At 45.7% G+C, this 24,137-nt stretch overlaps 1 protein-coding gene across 1 annotated transcript in view; it reads left to right on the top strand.

The window, feature by feature from the left end:
• TTC9 (tetratricopeptide repeat domain 9) overlaps positions 1-24,137 on the top strand; it is a gene marked incomplete at its 3' end in the record, with an annotated part of 30,922 nt that overhangs the window by 4,619 nt on the left and 2,166 nt on the right. Inside the window, exon 2 of the mRNA XM_079700402.1 lies at positions 23,092-23,274. Within this exon, the coding sequence (XP_079556528.1) occupies positions 23,092-23,274 (183 nt within the window). The remainder of the gene's footprint in view (positions 1-23,091; positions 23,275-24,137) is intronic.

The following is a 24,137-nucleotide window of genomic DNA, read 5'->3' on the forward strand; positions in this document are numbered from 1 at the left end:
AGCATAAGTGGTTGGCTAGTACAGGACACTTAAGCAAGGAAGGATGTGATGGGGTTTTAGGTTGTTTTTGTTTCTTAGAACACTATTGCTCTCTTTCTGTGTTTGAAGCAATTTCTGGGTTGAATGGAAAGCCTGGCCTCTTTGGGCTGTCAACGTGTGTGCTTACTTAGTTATTGACCTAACCGTCTTACTTATGCTTGTTGTTGAACTCCCCTGCATTGTGGATCCACTGGAATTCTGTGCTCATGGGGCATCGTGAATGCTATATACTACATGGGCCTGCAAAGAATAGTTGTACCTGTCTTCTGCTCAACTTCATGCTCCATTATCCAATCGGGCTTCACTTACAAAACACAGTTTCAAAGATAGAATAATTAGAATGTCAAGAAGTCAACAGCAGAGCATTAAACCAAATACAAGGCCCTTCTGAGCATGGGTTTTATGTGACTGCACCCTTAAAGCTGCCCCTGCAATGGGACAGACTGATGACTGTCCAGAAGATGACTGAGCGTATACATCTAAGGTGGACAGAATTAGATATAGACCCTGAGGCAGATTCTAAGACAAAAGGTACCCCACAGAGATTGGTGTGGGAACCAAAGAACCAAGCAGGAAGATGGATAAATTACAAACGCAAGAACTCAGTGAGAAAAAAAAAAGAGGTCAAGAGCTAGAGACAACCTGGTAGCCAGAAGATGAATTGTTGGGATAAGAACTGGCAAAGGAGGGGAAAGAAGAGGGGCTTCATGCTAAGATGCTCAGCCAAGATACTGCCATCTGGATGGGAGAGTTTGACTGGCCAAGTCATTGTTAACCTGAGGCTGTTCCTCAGGCAGCCCCTTGGCCAATAAATCTTAAGCTTGTAAATGTGGCTTCAAACATCATCTTCCAAGAAAGGATGTGAGAATTGAAACTTGTAGAATGCTTTCAAGGAGAGAATATTCTGAATGTAGACTTTGGGCTGAGTTTCTAAAGTGGATTCTGAAGTTCCTTAGTTTTACCCGCAAAAGTAATGAGTTGGGTGGCTCGTAGCCAGAAACTGTCTAAGATACTTTGAAGTAAGAGTCCCTACAGCCAAAAGGCATGGGAGTGCCCCAACCAAGGCAAGGGGACTTGGCTTCAGGATGGACAGGAAGGCCAAGATGTGGAGCAGCCAAAAGCTTCACAGAGCTTCACAGGTTGGGAGTGACCTTCAGATGGGACATTCTCTCCTGCCTGCTCTTCTCTTTCGTCACCAGGTTGTGCCTCCTCCAAAGAGCTAGGATGAAAACCAAATGTTTCAACCAACCAGCCAACCAGCAATTTCCTAATTCCCAGATATTTGGCTTTGGGAAATCAGATGTCCATGGTGGGACCAGAGTTTCCCATTATCACCAACGAGATTAGTGTGGTCCATTCCTAATTACATAGCAGCAAGCACAGCTCTAGCACGGACAGTGGTACCAGACATTTAAAAAGCCAAAGATAGGGGAATTCCCTGGCAGTCCAGTGGTTAGGACTGGACTCGGTGCTGTCACTGCCAGGGCCCTGGGTTCAATCCCTGGTCAGGGGACTAAGATTCCGCAAGCCACGAGGTGCAGCAAAAACAAACAACCAAACTTCTAAAAAAAGCCAAAGATAATATGACAGAAGATTAAAAGAGTTTAGTCTTCCTCATGGTGTTCATATGGCCTTGAAATGATCATAAGCGTATAAAGCTCATTATCTTCCTTTTAAACATACATACACATTTTCATATCAGCAATGAAATGATGCCATGTCTGGTAAGACTCAAAACCAACAGTTCCCAAATATTTTTTAAAAAGAAGCAGGATGTAGGAGCTATACTCAATATTTTGTAATAACCTATAAGGGAAAAGAATCTGAAAAAGTATGATATATATATAATATATATATTATATATATATATATAACTGAATCACTGTTGTACACCTGAAACTAACACAACATTTGTAAATCAACCATACTTCAATTAAAGAAAAAGAAAAAAAAAGGAAGGGGAATGTGTAGTGCCAAGGAGAGCTGACTTGAACTAGAAGAATCCTGGGTTGAAATATATCCAAGTGGACCTTCTCTTCTCTTTCAGCCAAAAGGAGTTTAATACAGCACTGAAATTACAGACAGCGTTTACGGAGAGGAAGCTTGTGGAGCACAGGTTTCCCTTCCACAGTGTGTCTGTGGGAAAAGAACAAAAGTGCTAAGGAAGTGCTAACTAGCTAGCTCGAGAGTTATGGAAAACCAGAATTACGATTTCAGATTTGGTTATGACTCTATACCTTACAGAGGTGTGTGAATTTCCTTGTCAACATTACCACCTTGTTATCAGCATGAGCTTAGGTACTTCCAAAAATAGGGATACTCACCACTACCTATAGTGACTTATTTAATAACCACCACCACAAAACAACTATAATAATAATAGCTGTCACAATAATGGTAGTTAAGACTACCATGATGAGCCCAGCTTCTGGCGCCCAGTAGATGTTCCATAAATGTGTTTGAAAGGAGTGAAAATGCTTATCCCAGCATTTGTCTCATATTAAGGATCCAAGAAATTCAATCATTTCATTAATATTCATTGAGCAACTAATAGGTGCTAGACGCTGGGCCTTGAGGGCTGGGAACACAGGAGTAAACATAAAGAACAAGGTCACTGCCTTTCATGAACTTACATATATACCTATATAACTTTGTGAGAAAGAAAACTCAAGCTGGAACATTTAAGTCCCTTGCCCATGGTCACACAGTAGTATGTGACAAACTGGGATTTCTCATCTGCCAGGTCTGTAATTACAAAGCCTGTAGTCCTAACCATTCACCCCACAACCTCCATCTTTAGAAGTTTCTTCCTTAGGTACTAAAATTTGCCTCCTTGAAATTTCTATCGATCCATCCATATTCTATCTATCTTTTGAAGCCACAAAAAATACATCTCATCACTGTAACAAGGAAAAGCCTTGACACTTTTAGGGCAACTCGCTTGCCCATCCTCCAGTCTTGTCTTCTGTAAGTTATTCCTTTTACCGTGATTGTGCCTTGTGTGATTAGGATTCCCATTCCATGACCATCCTGGGTGGTTAAGGGGAAACCGTCCTGCTCTCTGTAACCAGGTTCTATGTCACTAGGAAGGTGACCTGAGAGGAATGAGAATCTGATGAGTCATAATTTTTAATGAGCCTAGAGGCTTACAGAAGCCCCACCCATACCTCCCCCTAGTTTTTATCCCCTTTGCTCCAAGAGTGTGTGAATTCCAGTTAAGAGGTCTTGAGAAATTTAAGTGGATGTGTTAAGAGTAGGAATTCATTTCAGCCATTACTTTTCAGTAGCCAGTTTGTGGATACAATGACGGGAAATGACCCATTAGAAGAATAACATCTGGACTTGTCCAGATGCGTTACTCCAGACCTGGTCAGTTTTAATGTCATGAGAGTGATGATACCATCATTTAAAAATATGTTCTGGTTTAAGTGCTAAACGAGATTGGACACAGTATTATTCTGTGTGGCATGGAACATTTTCTCTCCTAACATCCTGTAAAGTAGTATTTATTTTTTAGTTTGTGTTTTTATGACTGGCTGATAAGTTCTAACTTTGTGAGCCGAAACCTCATCTCTCAAGAAACAAAAACAACCCCTCCCCCAAACCCAGCAGTAAATAGACCAGTTGGCCCTGTGTCTAGTGGGACGGGAACTGAGGGAGACTCGTGTGACAGCTGGTGACACATTCGCTACATATGTGAACTTAATCTGGTCTTGAGTTTCCTCACATATTAAATGGGTATAATCATGCCAGCCTGACTCGCAAGATAAGGGTGAAAAGCAAGAAGATAACGTATGAATGTACTTTATAAACTACGAAGTATTAGAAGTGTAAATTATCCTTTTAAGTGGGCAGGGATATTTAGGAGAACAAAAAAAAGAATAGAAATAAGAAGTGGGAACTGGGGCTTCCCTGGTGGCGCAGTGGTTAAGAATCCGCCTGCCAGTGCAGGGGACACGGGTTCGAGCCTTTGTCCGGGAAGATCCCACATGCCGCGGTGCAGCTAAGCCCGTGCGCCACAACTACTGAGCCTGCGCTCTAGAGCCCGCATGCCACAACTACTGAGCCCGCGTGCCACAACTACTGAAGCCTGCGTGCCTAGAGCCCATGCTCTGCAATAAGAGAAGCCACCGCAATGAGGAGCCTGCGCACCGCAACGAAGAGTAGTCCCCCTCGCCGCAACTAGAGAGAAAGCCCGCACACAGCAATGAAGACCCAACGCAGCCAAAAATAAATAAATTTAAAAAAAAGTGGGAACTCCCCAATGAAGGAAATTTCCACCTTTAATTCTAACAGTTTTAAGACAAAAGGGATACTTGAGTAGTACCTACTAGGAAAACTCTCTTGATGCGTGGTTTCTGCATTAAATATCTATTGACGCTGACTCTCCCATGTTGTTTCAAATGCACACAAAAAAACTGCTCCCCAAATGCACGTACTCCACCGAAAAAAGCACTTGCTAATACAGTAAAACAAAAGTGTTTCTGATGAGCAGAATGCGAGGGATGTTCTTTGAAAGTCCTCAGACGTCCCCATTAAAGACACAGCGGAAGCGTGACTTGGTAAAGAGTGACGTGGACAGCAAGTTCTGTCTCTAACTCACCAGCTGCCTTGGGTCAAGGAATTTTACCTCTTGGGCCGTAGTTTTCTGATGTCTAAAAACCGAGGGTTGGAGTCCAGGATCTCAAAGGTCCTTTCCAGCTCTGGAAAGAATAATTCTCCATTCTGTCTGAACTGGGTGGCCATTACCCAGAATGGGAGAGTTCCGTGTGGTCTGATAGAGACCAGTCTCCCAAATCTGTTATTATGTGAAAAGGCAGAATGCAAAACAGTGTTTATTTGCTTTGTGTTTAAAAAAAGAAAAAAGACCTATACTCTAGTACAGTACTTGCTTTCAAGAAGATTATCTGAAATTATGCAAGTGAAGCTGTTCACTTCACTTGAATAGGGACTGGGCAGAGAAATTGGGGAGAGACTTTCACTTTTTTTTTTTTTTTTTTAAAGATTAAGACTTCATTGTTTTTAGAGCACTTTAAGGTTTACAGCAAAATTGAGGGGGAAGGGACAGAGATTTCTCATATACTCCCTGCACGCATACATGCCTAGCCTCCCCCGTTATCAGCACTCCCCACCAGAGTGGTACATTTGTTACAGTTGGTGAGTCTCCATTGACACGTCATGATCACCAAAAGTCCACAGTTTTACTTCGGGGTTCACTCTTGTGTTGTACATTCTATGGGTTTAGACAAATGTATAATGACATGTGCCTGTCACTGTGGTACCACACCGAGTGCTTTCACTGCCCTAAAAATCCTCCTGCTCTGCCTCTTTACCTCTTACGCCCCACCCTTGGCAACCACTGATCTTTTTACTGTCTCCATAGTTTGCCTTTTCCGGAATGTCCTATAGTTGGAATTATACAGTGTGTAGCCTTTTCAGACTGGCTTCTTTCACTTAGTCATATGCATTTAAGGTTCCTCCATGTCCTTTTTTAACTTTTTATTCTAAATCTTTCTATAGTGCATGACTTTTCTAAGTATATGCATTATTACTTTTATTTTTTAAGAAAAACGATGGCAGGATTATCTGTGTAGAAAGATTATGGGTAGTTCTGCTTTCTTCTTTTATATTCCCGAAGAAAACCTACCTTATACACATAATTTTTAATGCCGTTCTGGATATTATCTGTGCCTTGTCTAATCCTGTCAGACTGTAACACCAAAGATGTCAAGCAAACTTATCCCAAGCCTCAAACTTTCTCTTAGTATCCCATAATATGACTTATCCTTTCTGCAGTGCCCACCACCCCAATGCACACATAGGGCTGGATCCTGGCAGCATGGTACCCCACAGTAGGGGGACGCCCCTTTGGACTCAGTAGCACGTGAGTGACGGTTTGAATCTGCTGGTGAGGCAGGGAAGAAAGTTGGGTCAGAGCTTGTGATACAAACTGGTCCTGAGCATTAGTGATGTGCTGCCGGTGTGGAGGAAAGGACCGTATGGGTGGTCCATGTCCAAGATTCTTGTTGGCCCCTGAGTCTAGGAAATCCTGCCCATCGGTAGCTCAGACACAGCACCCAGAAGGAAGCTCACTCACTCATCAGATCTTTATTGGATACTTGCCATGTCTCTTCACAGCCCAAATCTCAAATCCACTGTGTTCTCCTCAAAACATGGCATGCGGTTGTGGGAACAGGGTTCTAATCTAGAGTCTGCTGCTAACTTGCTCCGTGACTTTGGAAAAGTCCCATCACTCTGAGCCTCAGTTTCCTCATATGCAAACCATCGGTGTCGGGTCAGATGCCCTCCGAGTCCTCTTTCAGAAGCGTTGAACTGTCTAGGAGTTTGGAGACCCTCTACCTCCCCTCTCCCCCACCTTCTAGCCTCTCTCTCTGGAAGCAACCAGATTTAGGAAGGAAACAGGAAACAAGCTCTCTGTTGTTCCAGTTTACTGATATGTGCTGACAAATAAGCATAAAGATCTCAACTAAGATTTCCAAGGTAACCTTGCAAATCTGAGGGTAAACCAAAGTAAATGGCAGTCTCCCAGGACGATAGAGTCAGACAGAGGGTCTCAGAGAGAAACCAGAGTAGGGGTTGGAAGCCTCTATAAAACATTGCCTGGGCCCTGGAATCTAAACTGATGGCACCAGAGATTACCTACTGCTGCTAGACCTTCTCAGATTATTCCAAAATTCAGACTTTGATTCTAAGCAGGCAGTCATTCACCATAAGTAATCTGGCAAGACTAGCTGTATTAGGCCAGGAAGTTCTGATGGAGGGGGAAAAAAAAAAAAAGAAAGCTTTTAAGAAATGAACTGGCAGTGGCAGGGCCAAGAGTTTCAAGGAACAGTTGCTGGCTAAGCTATAGCATCTCAGAGAGTTGCCACCATTGACTCAAGACTGGAGAACCCTGAGGAGTCTGGGCCAGATCTGAGGATTGGGGGGATGTGATTCTAGGCCTACTGCTCATGCTGAGTCAGAACTGAGCTCCTTTCTTAAATGGACCTGAACCTCAGGCTGTAGGTGCCACTGGGTCATTGGAACTTGTGTGGAATTCTCCCTGATACCTAGAGAGAGAGAGAGAAGGGCTGTGTTCCTGTGTGTGCCAGTGAAGATGGGAGGGAAGAAAGGGAGCACAGAGGAACAGAAATCCTGTAGTGCAAGGTGGCCTGATGGAAAAGATCTTTACATAGTGTAAGAGGATCTGGGTTTGACTCCTGACTTCCCATCGACTCCTCCGTTAACCTTGGGATGGTCCTAATCTTGACAAGCTTCTGTTTCCATTATAGCATGGGAGTAGTAGTATGCACCAAAAAGGATTGTGATGGTGATTGAAATTAAAGGATACATGCATGCATGCCTAGCACAGTGCCTGGTACGTAACAGATGCTTAATAGATGATGGCTATGGGGACTTCCCTGGTGGCGCACTGGTTGGGAATTCGCCTGCCAATACAGGGGACACGGATTCGATCCCTGGTCCAGGAAGATCCCACGTGCCGGAGCAACTAAGCTCGTGGGCCACAGCTACTGAGCCTACATGCCACAACTACTGAAGCCCATGCACCTAGAACCCATGCTCCGCAACGAGAGGCCACCACAATGAGAAGCCTGCGCACTGCAATGAAGAGTAGCCCCCGCTCGACGCAACTAGAGAAAGCCCATGCACAGCAATGAAGACCCAACACAGCCAAAAATAAATTTCAAAAATATAAAAATAAATAAAATAAAATATTTTTTTAAAAAGATGATGGCTATGTGTAAATCTAACTCCTACTCCGGTAGGTACTATGGCAGGAAAGTGTGCAAGAGGGGAGGAGAAAGGACTCAGCAAAGGAGGCTATGAGGGAATATGGGAAGCAAGTGAGCAAAAGAGGGGTCACACCTTGCTCGCCGCCTCTGCACTGTAGCCACTTAAGAGCAAGTTTCAGCTCTTAAGTACAGGGGAGGCAAGCAAGGTGTGAACCAACAGCCTTTGGTATGGATGTTTCCTACCTGGGCCCACGGGGCTGGATGAACAAGTAACTCATCAGGCTTCCTCTGAAGGGCAACTGACCTCCAGCAGAACCAAGGGCCTTTGGGCCCTGAGGTCTGTGCCTGCTTCCAGCTTCTCAGGGTATAAGGAGGTCCAGAAAACACTTAGAAACTGCTGGGTTGGAACTTCCTTGGTGGTGCAGTGGTTAAGAAACCACCTGTCAATGTAGGGGACATGGGTTCGAGCACTGGTCCAGGAAGATCCCACATGCCGTGGAGCAACTAAGCCCATGCGCCACAACTACTGAGCCCACGTGCCACAACTACTGAAGCCCACACGCCTAGAGCCTGAGCTCCGCAACAAGAGAAGCCACCGCCATGAGAAGCCCGCGCACTGCAATGAGGTGTAGCCCCCGCTCACCGCAAGTAGAGAAAGCCCACGTGCCGCAAGCAACGAAGACCCAACACAGCAAACAATCAATCAATCAATCAATCAATCAATCAATAAATGAGAAACTGCTGGGTTCTAGGCAGACATGTCTCTGGCCTGAGGTTGTGCAAGCGAATAAGCCTCAGTTAGACGGTGTCTGTTCTCTGCCACTTTCCATCCTCTGCCCCAGGATTCTCTGACCCATTCTTTGAACTGAACTAGTAGGGAAAGAACTTCAGATTCTCTCACAAGTTAGACCAGTTCAGAGTCTGAGAGCAGAGAACAAGGATGTTCCAGGAAGAGAAGATACATGCTGTGATCAGCTGGGTTCCCTGGGGAGCTTCACAAGCAAGAAAGTTGACTGGTGCTCTGGGGAAAGGAGGCTATGGAGGAAGGCAAGGCCCCTGCAAGAGGGAGAAGCTGCTAAGCTGGCAGCCTCATGCCTGCTCTGCCTGTTCTCTTGTGTCTTATGCTGGCGCCAGTTTACTGAGCTGCCTTCCTCATGTCGGATGAGGAAAGCCCCTGGCTTGATCAGGTGTCCTGGGAATAAAAGCCCTAGCAGCCATGTCCCCTGGAGCCTCCTTTTAATCCCGCCTTACAGGCACTCCTCTGCCATAATGCCTAGAGTCCTCTCATGACCCTGGGTCTCTCCAAATTGGTGCTCTGTGAACAGCCAGTGCTTTCTGCTCAGTAAACCCTTCAGAAGCCTTTACTGCATCTCTCCTCCCAGGTTCCCCCACTGCTCTCTTTGAAGACATAATGGGCAGAGGTGATTTTTTTTTTTAATAAAATCACAGTTGATGAGGGTATTCTAAAAAAAAGATAATTTCTTCCCTAAGAGGAACTCTGATGCCTGTTATTACACATTCTTCACCCTGATACACACACACACACACACACACACATTTACTTTTCACAAGATTCAGGTTGTACTGCACAAACGTTCACAACTTCTTCCGCCAATATTTTACACTAAAAACATTTTTCAGTGTCATTACTTTTCTACAGCATGATTTAATGTCCGTGTCATGTTCCATTATACCAATGCCCTGTTATTTATTTAACCAGTCTCCTACTGATGGATCTTTAAGTTATTTCCAATACTTTGCTAATACACACAGTGCTGCCACAGAGAGGCCACAAAGGTGCCCTTTCTGCTACACGTGTGCCTGTTAACTAACTTATCCCCAAACGTATCTGGTTACGTGGTATTTGCCCTGTTGTCATGGAAAGATGGCAGGAGAGGCAATAGGAACAGGAGACATGTTGCTGGGGTCACAGAAGGCTGGAGGGAGAGGTGATCAGAACAGGAGAGGTATTTTTGAAAGTCTAAAAAGAGAACAAGATGGCATTTGGCTTCTGAGATTTTCCCCCATCCTGGCTCAGAATTCTTGCCAATGGGCATGACATGTGTCCTTGGCCAGAGCCAACAAGGTAAAGATACTATCAGGCAATGAGTTTCTTCTGAACGTTTCTGGGTATATACTCATTGTCATATTCCAGATGGCCCAACTGGCCCTTCCAAAGTCCCACTTCTAACCCAAGAAAGGGTGTTAATGAAGACAAACAGTAATCCTGTCCTACCTTCTTCCTACTACCCCACTTCTCTCTGTGTATATACCACAATGAAGTCGATAAGAGTTGGGGGCCGTGGATGGGATAACTTGTAAGTATGCTGCTGTAGCACCCAAGTCTGCTCCTTCCCTCATGAACAGGAGCATGTGACAGGCACCAAAAGGCTGAGCTGACCTCAGGCTTTGGCATTACAACTCTCTTGAGCAGATTTCGATATCCCTTAAAGGACTGTCAACATAAGCCTTTAGCTTATAAGAGTTTTAGACTGGTTTTTCACTTGAGCTCTTTCAACTGCCACTTTCACAGCCAAGTAGTGGCCAACAGAGGGTGAATAAGAAGAATATAAACTCCTTGAAGATATCAATATCTTTTGAATGCTCTCCATTTCCTTCCAAAGCCCCGGCACAGGCCGTGATGAATGAATCCTCATCGAATAAGTTTACGAAGAGCCTGTACCCAGGATTGTGTGGTGATGGTGACAGGGATGCAGCAGCCCTTGAATGCTGGGAACATCCATGTGAAGCATTCGAAGGGCGGGAAACAAAGGGCAGCTTGGGAATGGTGTAAAGAGACCTCCGAGAATAATGTTGCTAAAACAAAACAAAACAAAAGAAACACTTGGCAGTGTTTATTTGAATCCAGTGTAAGCATGTGCTAGATTGGAAAAACAGAAGGTCAGAAATTAATGTGAATGGAATCAGAGGAGATTTAGCCCATGAGATAAAGCCAGACGATTCCTGGTCATGGGAACACCATCAGCAGTGATGGGGGAACTCTATCTAGGTGCCAGGCAGGGCAAGAATGATGTGAATGAAGATACTGCCACTTGAAGGGTGCTGGCTTCCTGAGTCAGCAGGAAGTTGTCATAGCTTCTCAGTGCCTTAGACTTGGAAAAGACTTTCAGGGATCAGTGAGTCCAGGTCTCTTTACCCACCAGCTCTGCTGGAGTGGAACCAACGTGGGCTTGGGCTTAGACAGTCCTGACTCTTTCCCTAAAACTCAAATGGCCTTAGCAAATCACTTAATTTCTTTAAGCCTCAGCTCTTGGAAGCAGGACTAATAAGACCTATTTTCCCAGAGTCACTGTCAAGGTCAAGTGAGTCATGAAACACTATATAAATGTTTGGTATTGCTACTTACTGAGCATACAATATGTGTAAACCAGTATGATGTAGTTTTGCTGTGTGAGGGTTTACAGGTGCCCTACAGATGCTTGTCTGGAAAGCAAAGAAGGTATGTGTCATAAATAGCTGCCATGATGGGCATGAGCTGATCTGTGGCTGTGAAAAATGATCTTATTCATTGGAAAACAGAAGGGCCCACTTGATAACTGTACCTGTAGATCTAGCCTCATTAGAAAAAGACCACCCTACATGTTCTGTGAAAGTGTTACCATTAGGGAGGGTTGTACTATAATTCACAGGTATTAGAAAGATGGTAACTTCTCAGCAAGTTAGAAATAGAGGGAAATTACCTGATCTTGATAAAGAGCATCTACCGAAAAAACTAAACCTAACATCATACTAAATGGTGAGAGACTGAATGCTGTCCACAGCTCTTCATAGCAGCATCATTCATAATAACCAAACACTGGAAATGGCCCAGATGTCCTTCAACAGATGAATGGTCAAATAAACTCAGGTATGCCCATACCATGGAATACTACTCAGCAATGAAAAGGAATGAACTATTGATACTTGTAACAGCTTGGATGCATCTCAAGGGGATTATCTCAAGATTATCCTAAGTGAAAAAAAAGCTAATTCTCAACAACTTCATACTATATGATTCCATTTATGTAAAACTTTGAAATGACAAAATTTTAGTAATGGAGAACAGATTAGTAGTTGTCAGGGAAAAAGGAGGTGGGGATACAGGAGAGACATGGATGTAGTTATAAAAGGGCAACAGCATCCCTCCTGTGATGGAACTGTTCTGTAACTTAACTTTGAGGGTAGACAGCGGAAACCATGTATGTGACAAATGGTATAGAATTAACACACACACACACACACAAATGAGTACAAGTAAAGCTGGAAAACCTGAATAAGATCTGTAGATTGGATCAGTGTCAATATATTATACTATAGTTTTATAAGATGTTATCATTGGGGGAACTGGATAAAGGGTGCAAGGGATCTCTGTATTATTTCTTACAACTGTATGTGAATCTAATATTATCTCAATAAAAATTTCAATTAAAAAATAATACTGTTGGTGTTAGTCTGGCCAGCAGCAGCTAAGATGGATGTTGTTTCAGGAAGAAACCAGAGATGTGTCATGTCAGCCCCATTAGGATCACAGCCGACTCTCAATGGAATTGGAGATGCAGGTGGATTTAGGACTTAAAAAAGAGACGCCTTGGTGGAAACTTTGCACTTGGTTTTGTTTGTTTGTTTTTGTCTTTGAATGCAGAGACATAAGAGGGGTAGAGGGTCCCAGAGAGTTATATAGGAAGCTTCCAAATGAGACGTATACAGATAAAGTATACAAATAAAATGAGCACAGTTTGGTACCAACAGGGTCCCACAGTTGCACCCGGCAAGAAGCAGAACTCAAGCCTCAAAGCTGTCTAATGAAGGAACTGAATTAAAATTCATTATAGGCAGTTGAACATTCTAAGAGAGCGCTGTGGGTAATGCTTAAGAGCACGGTCTCAGGTGACAGATGGCTTAGAATCAAATCCCGGCCCTGATGCATATTAGCTTTGTGACCTATGGCAAGTGACTGAACTTCCTTGGGCCTTAGTTTCCCCATCTGGAAAATGGGCAAAATACTAGAACCTACCTCATAGGCTGTTGTCCAAATTAAATGAGTTAATGCTTAGAACACTCCCTGGCCAATTCATGCTTGATCAAGGTTACCTGCTCTTACTCTTACTACCCTTCTGGGAGAATAGATGAATACTGCCTATGGTGCAAGGCTAGATTCTCCTGAGCTCCTCATGAAGCATCTCAGCATTCTATCCTGTTTCTTCATTTCCTTGGCCTGGGCTCCTATTCACCAGTCAGAAGTCTCTAATCACTAAGAAGGAAAGAACCCAAAATGTCACATGTTGACTGTCGGAGAACAGTTGTTTGCCTACATGTGCAGATTTCCTGGCTCTAGGGCATGGCTTTCTGGGACCTGTTTGCCCTTGTGGGTAATCCTGGGGCCTCCCATGGTTATCCTGGGCTCTCATGGTTTAACCAATAGATGTTCCTGAAGAAACATACATCGAAAATGGTAGAATGTAAAGTACTAGCTCAGGTGAGACAGCCCACCTGCAGGTGCTCACTGGGGACGTTTTAAAAATGTGGATTACAGGGACTTCCCTGGCGGTCCGGTGGATGAGACTCCATGCTTCCAATGCAGGGGGCGCAGGTTCGATCCCTGGTCGGGGAACTAAGATCCCACATGCTGTGCGGTTCAGCCAAAAAAAAAAAAAAAAAAAAAACAGACTTAAGAAAAAAATGTGGATTACAGAGTTCCAGAATCTCCATGTTAACTAATGATGATCAGTTAGCATGGATGATTTAATGAGAAACACTGTGGGGTTCTCATCAGATGTCAGGGAAACCCTGACTTTTCTCAGCCTGCTCACAAGCCTTCAAGGTAGGGAGCAGCCATCATTACCTTCATTTTTACCCACTTCAAAACTGAAACTCTGAGAGGCGAGCTGTTTTAACCCAAGGATGCCAGGTGAATGCTGTTGCTGGGGACATTGTCTTATATCAACTAACTCAGAGGCACTGAAACTGGCCAGCAACTTCTCCATAAAAATATTTTCGTCTTCTCTCGAAGGCTCTTTCATGCCCTACAGAGTCAGGAGCCAGGCCTATTCATTCTCCTGCCACAGCTGGCTTTTAGAGCTCCTAGCTTTCCCAAATTATTAGGACTCCAGAGGAGCCCAGCAACTTTGGGTCTGTCTGCCACCCCATCCAAAAAGCTGTCAGTGAAATATCGTCGGTGGTACCCAATCATCCACTTGTGATGAGAGAAGGGCTGAGAGCAGGCAGGAGGCAGCATTCATGTCTGCAGTTTAGGGATGTAGATGGGTGGGAGGAGGGTACAACCAACTGTTGACTCAGAGGCTGTCTAATCTATAAGTGAAAAGAAAATAGTCCCAGAACCCTACCGTATTCTTTCCCTAAGCCCCCTTTTCTGGCTGCAAAGCTGCTTTTATCATGTTCTCTGCATATACCCACCCACCCCCGATAGGAAAATACACCTTCGAGCACACTTTTGAAAGGAAAACTGGTAAGTAAAACCAGGCATCAAACCTAGGTGTGGGAAACATTTGTGGCACGTGTGAGTTTATGTACATCCGAGACCATGAAAGGAAAAATGAGAAATCGGGGATGGGCTCTGCCCTTGCTACACAGGTTTGGGGGCGGAGCATTTTTGCTGATCTCTGAATCAGCTCATGTCCACGGAGCATTTGCTGTGGGCCCAGCACTGCATCCAGCGTGTGGTGCACTTTCTCACTTCATCCTCATAACAGACCGGTGAGTTCGATAGAGTTGCTGTCTTTATTTCAGAGACGAGGAAACTAGTCTTAGAGAAGGGCCAGTCACTTTCTAAGGCCGCATAACTGGCCAGGGGTAGTCAGGATTAGAACCCAGGTCTGCCTTACCCCTAAATTCTTCATCTCCCTTAGAAAGTAGACATCTCTTTGTGCAAACTGGGGTTTTCCCGTCTCCTTCCAGCTGTCTTCTTTGCCCTCCCCACAACCCAGTGAAATAAAAGCAAGCCAAACATAGATTATTTCTGAAATGAAGATTCCTAGGCATTTGGGAGGGCCCAAGGCTCTAAGTAAACAGCCACCGTCAAGGGGAAAGATCTGTGTGTTACGTGGCAAAGGCTACGCAGACAGTCACACACCCTGACCTAGTAATTGTAACCCTGGGATTATAGGTTATATTTAACATAAACAAAACCTCCATGAGTATATTTATCATAAAGTTACTTCAGTATCTAAAATGTAGAGGCAACATAAATGTCCAGAAAGAAAAAAAAAGAGAGAAATCAAGAGAAGAAAGTTGTTTTCAGAACTCTGAGTGTAAGCATTTGTGTACAAAGAGAGGAAAATCAGTACTTTTATGGAAAGTAAAATTGGGTGGGTCATAGCAGTCCTGGATATGAAGCCTAATAAGTAAAAATACCCATCATTTCACTGCACACACTACATTCCCATTGCTCTGCCACAGAAAGACCCTCTATCATTTTGCAATATATACAAACATCAAATCACCATGTTGTACACCCGAAACGAACATCATGTTATGTCAACTTTGCCTCAATTTTTAAAACCTTTTTTCAATTTTTTTTTGTTGTTATTTTTTATTTTCTTTGGCCACACCGCATAGCATGCGGGATCTTAGTTCCCCGACCAGGGACTGAACCTGCACCCCCTGCAGTGGAAGTGCAGATTCTTAACCACTGGACCGCTAGGGAAGTCCCTACCTAAATTTTTTAAAAAAGAATCAAAATGCTAAAAAAAGAAAGAAAGACCCTCTAAATTACCCTCCAAAATATATCTGACCTATTCTTGAAAATTGGCTTTAAATTAAGCTGTAGTTTCCTGCACTGTGTATAGGATTCAAAATGGAAATTTCCTCCGATTAACATAACACGCTGCTGGGGAAACCACATTTGACCAGTGATTTCCTAAAGAACTAGCATTTATGAAAATCAGTTTTTGTGCCCAGCGCTGTGTGGAGCATATAACATACATTAATTACTTCATTTTGTCATCACAAGAGTCCCTACAACATAGGTATTATTATCTTCATTTAACACATGAGAAGAAGGAGACCGAGGGAGACGAAGTAACCTGACCAAGGGCCTGGGCTAGTGCGTGGCAGAGCTTGGATTCCAGCCTGGGGCCGTATCTCCAGATCCAGCACTGATGTGCAGCCAGAACACCCCAGAACTATCACAATCCCATGTGCCTATTCAGTGTGGTTAGGACCTATACCAGTTGTTAAATATCCTGAATGCCACCTCTATCCTGATCCAAGCTCTTTCCACTTGACTACTATGCCAACGCCCCTTGAAATCAATTTGAAAATGGGTCAAATAATTTGGTTTGGGAAAATTTCCCCCAGGAACGTAATAGCCAATTCCTGGGCCCACTTCCCAAAGAAATGACCAGCAAGGTGTATTAGTTTCCTAAGGCCACCATCATAAAGCGCACAAACTGCATGGCTTAAAATAACAGAGAAACACTGTCTCACAGTTCTGGAGGTTAGGAGTCCAAGATGAAGGTGTTGGTACGGTTGGTTCCTTCCAAGAGCTGTGAGGGAGAATCTGTTCCAGGCCTCTCTCCTAGCTTCTGGTAGCCTCTGGCATTCCTTGGCTTGTAGGTGGCCATCTTCTCCCTGTGTCTCTTCACATCGTCTTTTCTGTGTGTGTCTGACTCTGTGTCCAAATTTCTCCTTTTTATATGGACACCAGTCATACTGAATTAGGGTCCATCCTACTGACCTCATTTTGACTTGATCACCTCTATAAAGACCCTCTCTCCATATGGGATCACATTCTGAGGTGTTGAAGATTAGGACTCCAACATACCTTTTTGGGAGGACACACAATTCACCTTTGAACAGGGAGCAGCCTCATGAAGCGGGTTCCCCCTCCTCACTCCTGGCCCCAGATGGGTCTTTCTTTCCCTCCCATCCAGCCCATGCTTCCCTCCCATCCAGCAGGTAAGGGCAAATGGTAGTGAATCGGCTGTCAGAAGAAAACCAATGGCTACATGAACTTGGTCTTCCTCCTCCCATCCAGTTTCCTTTCATCTCATGCCAACAAGTGGCGTTTTGCCTGGACTGTCACCATGCCCTGCATGCACCAGGAAAAACAGAAACAAAACAGGTGCCAGAGCCAGGAGAGCCTGACGTGTTTTAGCCTGACATCTCAGTGTGGTTGCCTTGGGGAACATCAAACTTATGATTTCCTCTGTCTCTGTGTGTGAGTGCTTGGGGCTGTTTAAGTTGCTGATTCTCTTTCTCCTACTGAAGAGTCCTCTGTGGAGCTAAGAAAGCCTGCCAAGCTCTTTTCATAAAATCATACCCTAACCACCCAAGGTTGCCAATGGAAGAGGAATCTCCACATGGGAGGAGTGATTGAGGATATAATGCCCCAATTTTGTCCTCCAAATTTACCTTTCTCTTGTAAGTTGCACTGGCCACTACTGCTGCCACCATGTTAGGCTCAGGGAAGGCAGTTTCCCTTCTAGCACTCCTTTCCAAGTGTGAATGGGAGCTTGTCCTAATTCTCCACAGCTTGGTTGATTCCAGGATGCAGCATTTATTCAAACTTGTCAGAAGACCCAGAGACCAGAAAGTTCATAATATTTCTCTGAAAAGAGCTTCTAGATATGGTGGTCTGGGAGCCCGGGCCCATCTCCACATGTCCACTTTGGACATGTCTCCCCACCGGGCATCTGCTGCTTAATAACTGCATCTTTGAAGCCAAATATACACTCAGAGCCGAGGCCATGGACAAGAACAAGCTCCTTTTCCATCCAGCCTGAGGCCTGCCTTCCCAAGTCCACTGTCGCCTAAGCTGGAACTGGCCAACAGTGGCGGTGCTCACACCCTGCAGGGAAGATCCTGCCCCAGAGCCTTGGCTTAGGAAGACCACATCCGAACATAATCCAGTCTCTGTGCCAAAACAAATCTCCACATAGCAGAACTGTTTTAGACAAGCCCTTCAGTCGCTGCCCCACCAGTGCTGATTGTCATCTCCAGCAGAAGATGCCTTGCCAAAAGTAATAGAACAGAAGTCCTTTTGAAGAGGAACCAGTGAAACAAGTTCATCCTTCTATTAAGTGGCGAACATTTATATTCACAGGCTGTTAGGTGGAAACGGATGGTAAAGATTACTCAATGAAGTGTGGGCCCCTCGTTTTTACTGAGGCCCCGAAAGGGAAAGTGATTTTCCTAATGTTGGCTAGTGGCAAAGGCGGGACAAGGATCCAGCTCTTCTGATTCCCAGCCCAGTACTCTTTAGAATATTGATCTGTGCTGTATAGTAGAGCACAGAGACTCGTATTTTAAACCTTATTTCAAACGGAGACCAGGTTGTTACCATGTGGAAGAAAACTCGTGGATCATCAGTGAATCCAGAATGGCAATCTAGGATCTCCTGCGATGACGGGATCTAAGCACATGAGTGTAACAGCAGAGGGGACATATTTCAGGGGTTCCCTAATGCTAGTCAGTTCTGACTCCTGGGTGCCGCTTGAATAAATCCCTTTCTCCTGCCTTTCTGCCTCAGCTTGAGTCAACTGAGTCACCATCATTTTATCATCCAAATCCACTCTTGCCCTAAGAATAAAGTCCCAGATCCTCAACATGAACCAGAAGGGTCTGTGTGTCCTGGTTTCATCTTGCTTCTCTAGCTTTATTCCCTTTTACCCTTCCCTTCAGTCTCTGCTCCAGCTGGGCTTGGCTACTCAAACCTCCTCAAATAAGCCATAATCTCTCTCTTTTTTTTTTTTTTTTGCACTACGCGGGCCTCTCACTGCTGTGGCCTCTCCCGTTCCGGACGCGCAGGCTCCGGACATGCAGGCTCAGCGGCCATGGCTCACGGGCCCAGCTGCTCCACGGCATGTGGGATCCTCCCGGACCGGGGCACAAACCCGTGTCCCCTGCATCGGCAGGCGGACTCTCAACCACTGCGCCACCAGGGAAGCCCCATAATCTCTCTTTCTTTCTTTCCTTCTTCCTTCCTTCCTCCATCCTCCCCTCCCCCCACCCCACATAGAAAGCTTTTTCTCCTTTCCACCTACATCAACTGTTCTCACACAAGCGTGATTCCCCCCACCCCCCACCCCCCACCAGGGGACATTTGGCGATATCTGGAGATATTTTTTTGCTTGTCACAATTGGCATCTAGTGGGTAGAACACAAGGATGTTGCTAAACATCCTACAATGCACAGGACATCCTCCCCTAACAAAAAATTACCCAGCTTAAAATATTTGTGGTGCTGAGGTTGAGAAACACTCAACTTTTGGAACCCGGCTTAAACACTGCTTCTTCCAAGAAGCCTCCCATGATACTTGATCTTGGTTTAGGGCCCTCCCCCCTCAGGAGGCTCCCACTCATCACTTCTCCTTCACAGCTCTTGGCACACGGGGCTATTTGAGGTAATGCACCATCTGCCCTCCCCAGGAGTCCATCAGCTCCAGGACGGGGCCGGGCGTTTGGCTCACAACCTCATCCCAGTGCCCTGTACAGTGCTCTGTGCAGTTAGTTTTTGTTTTGTTGACCCTGGGACACAGAGGAAGGCTGTTTACACAGGTGCCCTGTCTTTTACAAGGGGTGATGTGGTTTCTAAGGGCTTCGCATGTAGACCCACAGGTACCCATGGGCAAGAGCACAGTCTTGGGAGCCAGGCAGAAGTGGGAGGATATCGTAATTCTGCCACCTCCTAGTTGAGTGACCTCCAGCAGGTTACTTACTTTCTCTGGAACTGGGTTTTGTCATCAGTAAAAGAAGCAAAACAGAGAACCTGTTTCATAGAGTTGCTGTGAAGATGAAAAGACATAGTATATGTAAGGTACTGAGGTAAGGTAAGGTATCCTCTGACACAAGGTAAGGGATTAACGACAGAGAGGAAGAAAGGGCAATGGGACAAAATGACCTAGTCTCAGGGTCTCCTGCAGCCCCCAGGCCCTGGGTAGCAGGCAGAGAAACGTGGAAGAGACATCAAGAGACTGCTGGTCAACCTCTCCTTCTTAACTTCTTCAACTCTAAAATGTGCCTACAAACATCCCATTTCACTTATCCCATGGGCTTGTTATATGTACCCCAGATAACTCCCCACCCAAATAAGAGAGGTACCTAAAAATCACCTGCAGGTAGGGCTGAGTGCAGCCCAGACTGTCTCTTACCTCCTCCACCCTGCGCCTTCTTAAGAGCTCTGGCCTGCCACCCCTTGTTTCTTATCTGGATTCCCCCTCTCGGTGCAGACTTTTGGGAAGGCAGCCCATCTGGACCCGAGCTAACTCCAGATTTCTCCATCTCCCTGGGCTCTGCCTCTGGTGCCAGTAGGGCCTCCACACCCTGTAATCTGCCAGGCCCCACCTCCCCTGCGGTCTGAACCCGGGTCCACAACCAGGTCTCACAGTTCACACCAGATCTGCGGGGGAATTCCAGACATTTTCACTGAATGAGTCCTGGAAGTCGACTGCTATCCTTCTTTTGCCCAAGGTGGGGGATGGTGTGTGAGGGGGAGGACTTTCCCGTTTCCAGGCCTTTTTGCTTCCCCCCACACCCCAGTTTTAGACATTCAAAAACTGTTTTTTAAAAGAAACAAAGATCCATTTCCTAGACTGCTCAGGTCAGCAAACAGAAGTGTCAGGATGGAGGGCTGGACAGGAAGAGGGCTCTCAGCTGAGAACAGAGGACACGGGGTGGCGTGTGGAAGCTTGGACAGGAAACCCTTCAGTTCTGGGAGCAACTGTTGGAGCCAAGTCTCACACAGGTAGCAGCCAGTGAGGCTCCCAGGCGGGAACCTCATGACAGAAGCCCTCCCTGTCGGCAGAGCTGTGAAAGCACCAAGGCAAACTCCAGTAGCATCGGGGGGTGGGGCGCAGGGAGGGACAGGGGGCCTCCACCCCACAGCTGAGGGAAGAGAGGGCAGGGAGCTGGTGGCATCAGCTCGGCAGGGGGGACCTCTAGTGTGCCAGCAGGCCTGCGTGTCTCTGAGACCACAGCCACCCGCGCCCGTGCCCACGGGGTTAGCAGCCTGCTGCTTCTGTCCACTTGTTTGGCTTCCTGCCCTGTAGCAAGTGGAATGTGATGGGTCAATTTCCAGATCTGGGCTTATTCTCTGCCACTTCCTGGTTGTCATAGCTCCAACTCAGCCTGCAAAAGGATGTTTTTTGTTTGGGTTTTTTTTTGTTTTTTGGTCTAAAATGCCCGAGGAAAGATCTGGTCTCTTACTCAGCAGTTCACATCCGTGGGAAGTTATTTAAGGAATCAAAACAGCTGGAGTTAGACCCCTGAAGATTAACATCAGTGACTTGCCTCTATCCCGAGGATGGTTCTTCCAATGTGGGAGAAACCTGAGTGCAAAGGAGCAGCGCATCAGCATCCTCCCATGTCGCATCGGCCAGGTCTTGGCAGGAAGCAGCAGTTTGACCTCCTAAGTCTGTTTTCATTCACTTTGAAGAAGCAGACAGGTGCCCTTCCCCCACCCCACCCCACCCCCTTTTTAAAAATTCCTCCAATGTGTTTGACACCCCTCTTTGCCTTTAGTCAACACCTACTGAATGCTTGAGGGATGGAATGGAGGCCAAGGTAGCTCAGCAGGGCTGGGATTAGGGTGAGGCAAGTGAGGCCCCTAGGGCACAATACGTAAGGAGGTGCTCACTCTCAAGGGTACAAGCTTCCTCACCCTCGCCCTAGCCCTGGCCCCTGTGACTGATCACTGGTGAGAGACAGCTTCAAGGGGGAGACAGTTTACTCAGAGATAACTGACTCTGGAATAGGAAGGAGCCCCATATAGGCACCTGCCAGCCTCAGCTTCCTCTTGCCTGGGACCCCCAGGTCTCTCAGGTCCAGAAGTGTGCTCTGTATAAGGCTGGTCACTAGCCCATCAGAGGCCCCTGCTCCCAGGGACTGCAGAGACAAACGTGTGGAAGAGAACTTGAGGAAAGTCAGAGGCAGTTGTCACCACAGGATTGCAGGGGTTGCAAAGAATTATAATTACATGAAGTAACAGTGTGGGTGCTTAGTACGTGCCAAGCCCTGTGTCAAATACTGTGTCATTATTTTATATAATCCCTTCAACAGCTCAGTAAGGAACTTGGGCTCTGGAGCTGGACAGTTTTGATTTAAATCTCAGCCTTGCCTCTTTCATGTTGTGTGTCCTTGGGAAGTTACTTAAACCTCTCTGGGCTTCAGCTTCCTCATCTGTAAAATGGGAATAATAGTTGGACCTTCGTTATAGTATCCCAAAGATTCTATCAGGTGAGACAAGTAAAGCAATGAAGCAAGCATCCGGCACAAGGGAAGCATTTGACAAATGTTGGCCAAGGTTAGTATTGTCATTGCCTCTTGTGGCTTGTCCCTACAGTAGCCACAACAAAAGTGTCAAAGACTGATGGCTTAAACAATAGATATGTTCTGTCTTATGGTTCTGGAGGCTAGGAGTCAAGGTGTTGGTAGGGTTGGTTCCTTCCGAGAGCTGTGCTTCTCTCCTAGCTACAGGTAGCCCCAGGCATTCCTTGGCTTGTAGGTGGCTATCTTCTCCCTGTGTCTCTTCACATCATCTTTCCTGTGTGTCTGTCTTGGTGTCCAAACTTCTCATTTGTCTTAGTCTCTTTGGGCTGCTGTAACAAAAGTATTGCACACTGGGTGGCTCAAACAACAACCACTTATTTCTCATAGTTCTAGGGGCTGGGAAGTCCAAGATCAAGACACCGCAGATTCAGTGTCTGGTGAGGGCCCACTTCCTGGTTCATAGATGGCTGTTGTCTCACTGTGTCCTCACATAGCAGAAGGGGTGAGGGAGCCCTCTGGGGTCTCTTTTATAAAAGCACTAATCCCAGTCTTAAGGGCCCCACCCTCAATACCTAGTCACCTCCCAAAGACCTCACCTCCAAATACCGTCACTCTGGGAATTAGTTTTCAACATGTGAATGTTCAGGGGGACGCAAACATTCGGTCTATTGTACCCTTTTTATAAGGACACTGGTAAGATTGGATTAGAACCCACTCTAATGACCTCTTTTTAACTTGATTACCTTTGTAAAGACCCTATTTCCAAAGAAGGTCACATTCTAAAGCACTGGGGGTTAGGACTCCAACATATCTTTTGAAGGGGGCAGGGGGCACAATTCAATCCATAATACAAGGTCAAGTAACTTGCTCAAGGTCACACAGCTTGTTGAAGATGAAACTGGATCCTAGACCCCAGGATTATTTGATGACAAACTCCATGGCATAAACCCCACCTTAAAGCCCCAGCACTCGTAAACCTTCTCTGGTCAGAGAGGAAAAACCAAAGAGAGACATTCAGAGCCTGCTGCTGTTGTGTTGATGGCACTTTCCCTTCTTTCTCCCTTCCTCTGTAGCCTGCCTGCTCCAGGCTGAGCTGGTGAACTATGAGCGAGTCAAAGAGTACTGCCTCAAAGTCCTGAAGAAAGAAGGGGAGAATTTCAAGGCCCTTTACCGCTCCGGTGTGGCCTTCTACCACCTTGGAGACTATGACAAAGCACTCTACTACCTTAAAGAAGCAAGGACCCGACAGCCAACGGGTAAGGCAGCAATTGCTGTTTCCTTACCACCAGCCCCCTGGGGCAGCTCCCAGGCCGTCTCATTGCCGTGGTCAGATTTCCTGGCTGGCAGGGCCAGGCAGGGAGGGAAACGGCAAATGAAGGGTCAGGTGTGTGCTAGGTCCTGGAACAAGGAGAACACATAGTCCATGCTTTTGCCTGGGGTCTGGGTTCCAGGGAGCTTGGGCATCTCTTCTTTTCAAATAAAATATGGAATTCTTCATTTTTCCAATGGAGAATCCAGCCCTCTTTACTTATTCAACGAGTACGTATTGTATTCTTACTATGTGCCAAGATTTGTGCTGGGTGCCAAGGATGTAGATAAGAAGACGTGGTCCCCACTTGTGAGGAGCTCACATTGTGGTTGATGAGACAGAATACAAATGGATAAGCAGGGCGCTAAGCCCAACATCCTCCAGGAAGCATGCTCCAGCTCCTTCAGTCAGATCCCAGTCCTTAGAGCAGGTGTTATCTGTACCATTCGCTTAAACCACATCCACTAGCCCTGCCATTCATTCATGCCACAGATATATATTGAGCAGGTACAATGGGCCAGGAACTCTTCTAGGTGCTGGGTAAATAGCAGGGAACAAAAAAAAGTTGCTACCTTCAAGGACTTTATGTTATAATGGAAGGAGATGGACAGTAAACAAACAGACAAATTGATAATGTAATATTTAGTAGTAGTAAGTGCTATGAAGGAAATAAAGCAGAGTCAAAGGATCAAGATTAAAGGGGGTGCTATTTCAGACCAGGTGGTCAGGAACACCCTCTCTAAGGAGGTATCATTTTTTTTAAAATAAATTTATTTATTTATTTTTGGCTGAGTTGGGTCTTTGTTGCTG

The sequence above is a fragment of the Hyperoodon ampullatus genome (genome assembly GCF_949752795.1).
Source record: "Hyperoodon ampullatus genome assembly, chromosome: 3".
In the NCBI taxonomy this organism is placed as follows: Eukaryota; Metazoa; Chordata; class Mammalia; order Artiodactyla; family Ziphiidae; genus Hyperoodon; species Hyperoodon ampullatus.